Source organism: Mus pahari, chromosome 7 (genome assembly GCF_900095145.1).
Source record: "Mus pahari chromosome 7, PAHARI_EIJ_v1.1, whole genome shotgun sequence".
NCBI lineage: Eukaryota > Metazoa > Chordata > Mammalia > Rodentia > Muridae > Mus > Mus pahari.
Window position 1 is genome coordinate 60,833,391 of NC_034596.1, and position 2,446 is coordinate 60,835,836.

General features: G+C 34.7%; 1 protein-coding gene across 1 annotated transcript in view; it reads left to right on the forward strand.

The window, feature by feature from the left end:
* The window catches only part of Togaram1 (TOG array regulator of axonemal microtubules 1), a 57,082-nt gene extending 55,069 nt beyond the window's left edge, over nt 1–2,013 (forward strand). The window contains exon 19 of the mRNA XM_029540538.1: nt 847–2,013. Within this exon, the coding sequence (XP_029396398.1) occupies nt 847–1,112 (266 nt within the window). The 3' untranslated portion in view covers nt 1,113–2,013. The remainder of the gene's footprint in view (nt 1–846) is intronic.
* Nucleotides 2,014–2,446: the final 433 nt, after the last annotated feature.

Genomic DNA, 2,446 nt, shown 5'->3' on the forward strand with positions numbered 1-2,446 from the left:
AAAAAAAAAAAAAAGCAGATGTCACCACTGCCTGGGCTGAAGTAATAATTTCTAAAGTAATATATTTTTAAAAATAATTTATTTTGTGATATATTCATTGTACCTAGCATAGGGTTTATGTAAAGACATTTTTATACAAGTATATCCTCTACATTGAACATATGCCATTGTTTATGATGATGATCTCCAGGTATGTTCATTTTCCTGCAAGTGATATTAAGGATAAATTGATGGGTGTTTCTATTTAATTTATTATAGCTGTCAATTGAATATGACTGCTGTACAGAGTAGAAATAAATTGTGTAATAGTCTACAAAAGAACTGTTTAAGACATGTACACCAAAGTAGTCTTTAAAATAATCTTAGGACTGAGATTGTAGTTCTATAATAAATTACTTGCTTAGACTTCTAAACATCTGAGTTGGATGCCCACCACTGGAGTGTTTAAAGAGGAGAAAGGAAAGGAAGAGAAAGAAGTCTGTCCTGTGTTCAGCAGGCACTAGAGTCAATGTGGATGCTCATGGATGAAGGCAGGTTCAGTGTTTTGTTTGCTTGATGAAAGGTCCATGAGTTGCGCTCTATAAATTGTATTTACCTGTATGCGGGAAATGTTGAGATCTTTAGCATTTCTTTTTCTGAACTAGTTGTCATATATAGGGCACTCTTGACACCTGACGATCCCAATATTTCCCAGTTTTGCCTGCTTGTTTTTGTTTTGTTTTTAAGGCCTAATATTTTAGGACAAATAGCCCAGGACAGAAGCCCATATTTTGGATTCTTGTTATTTAACAGACCTGGAATTTACTTTGGGGAATCTCTGACTGTTGCCCATGTTTTTTGTTGCAGATATTGTTACGGAGCTTTATCAAAGGAAGCCTCATGCCACAGAACAGAAAGTGCTGGTGGTTTTATGGCACCTCTTAGGAAATATGACACATAGTGGCTCCCTGCCTGGAACTGGTGGAAATATACGAACAGCCACAGCTAAATTATCAAAAGCACTTTTTGCACAGATGGGTCAGAATCTATTAAATCAGGCTGCATCTCAACCACCACATATCAAAAAAAGTTTAGAGGAATTACTTGATGCGACAGTTTTAAGTGAATTATGAGTTTTTGATGAACTAGTTGTGATGAACAATTTACGTGATGACAGATGAAATCTTTTTAAACTTACATTTTTTATTTTGAGTGCCTGAATTTCATGTCTAGTAAATTAAGTCAGGGGCTATGTTTATTTGCAGCCTACCTGTGAGTTCAGATCTGTCCTGATAGCCATCACATGAAAACCTAAAATAATTAATATAAACTAATACGAAATATAAACTGATATGAAATCCATGGCACCTGGGATGAACTAAATTTTAAATATTTTTGGGAAAAATCTTGCTCATTTGCACTATTCTATAGAAACTGCAATTTGTTGCCCCATATGTACAATTAGATTTGTAATTAAAAATATACTTTTTATTATGTAATCATGTTCTGTTACGTCTCATTACTCTGTCTTGTTTTATGAAGTGGAAGAAAAGTCATTTAACTGTTATCACAAAATAAGTCTTGTGTGCTGTTTGTGAATAACATGTTTTGAAACAGTCTGCTAATATGATTATGCAGTATTAGCTTCCTATAGCTGCTGTGTTACTATGATATATTTGCTAAACTTTTGGGTTTAATCATCTGCACAATTGTGAAATTTAAGAGTTATAATAAAGCATGATGACCAAAGCTTAGAAAACATTAAACATTTGAATGCACGTTCAAGAAACGTGTTGAATGTAACTTTATTTTTTGTGCAAACACTAAATTTTTAATTTGTGTATGTCTGTCCATTTATAAAGGTGTTATTTTGCTGCCCAGTTGTGTAATTCTCAAAAATAGTGCCAGGTCTTCTATAGTTTTTCTCAGAATTCTTGGGCTTACAAGTACTGTATGCATCTTAAAGAAGAAAAGGAATGTTTAAAATAAAAGGATTTATTTCTGTAGATGTGTGACAGGTGTCCTATTTTTCTAACTCCCATATATGTTAAAGTAAAAACAAGTTCTAATACTGACGTGTTCTTTTATTCCGTGGGCTTTATCACTGCAAGCTAATAGTAGACCCAGGTTGCCATTCTTGAATTACAGGAAGTTAGCTGCATGACCCTAGGTGTGAGTCTAGTCTCTTCCCCTGGTTTCTACGAGCTAGGCTAGATACATTTTAAGGTCTTCTCCCCTCCTAAAATTCTGATTGTCTGGATTTCTTTTTTTACTTCATGAGTCACTGAGTTTCTAGTTTCTGTGACTGCCTCTGGGGAGGGTGTATGCTTTGGAAAGAACCCAGGTGCTTACAGATCATAAGCATGCACTGTACTCCAGCTGCTGTCTGCCTGCTTCTAAAGGAATGCCTTTTGTGTGTATTTGTGACTTTTGAGGAAACAAACAGAACAACAGATTTTGATCCTAT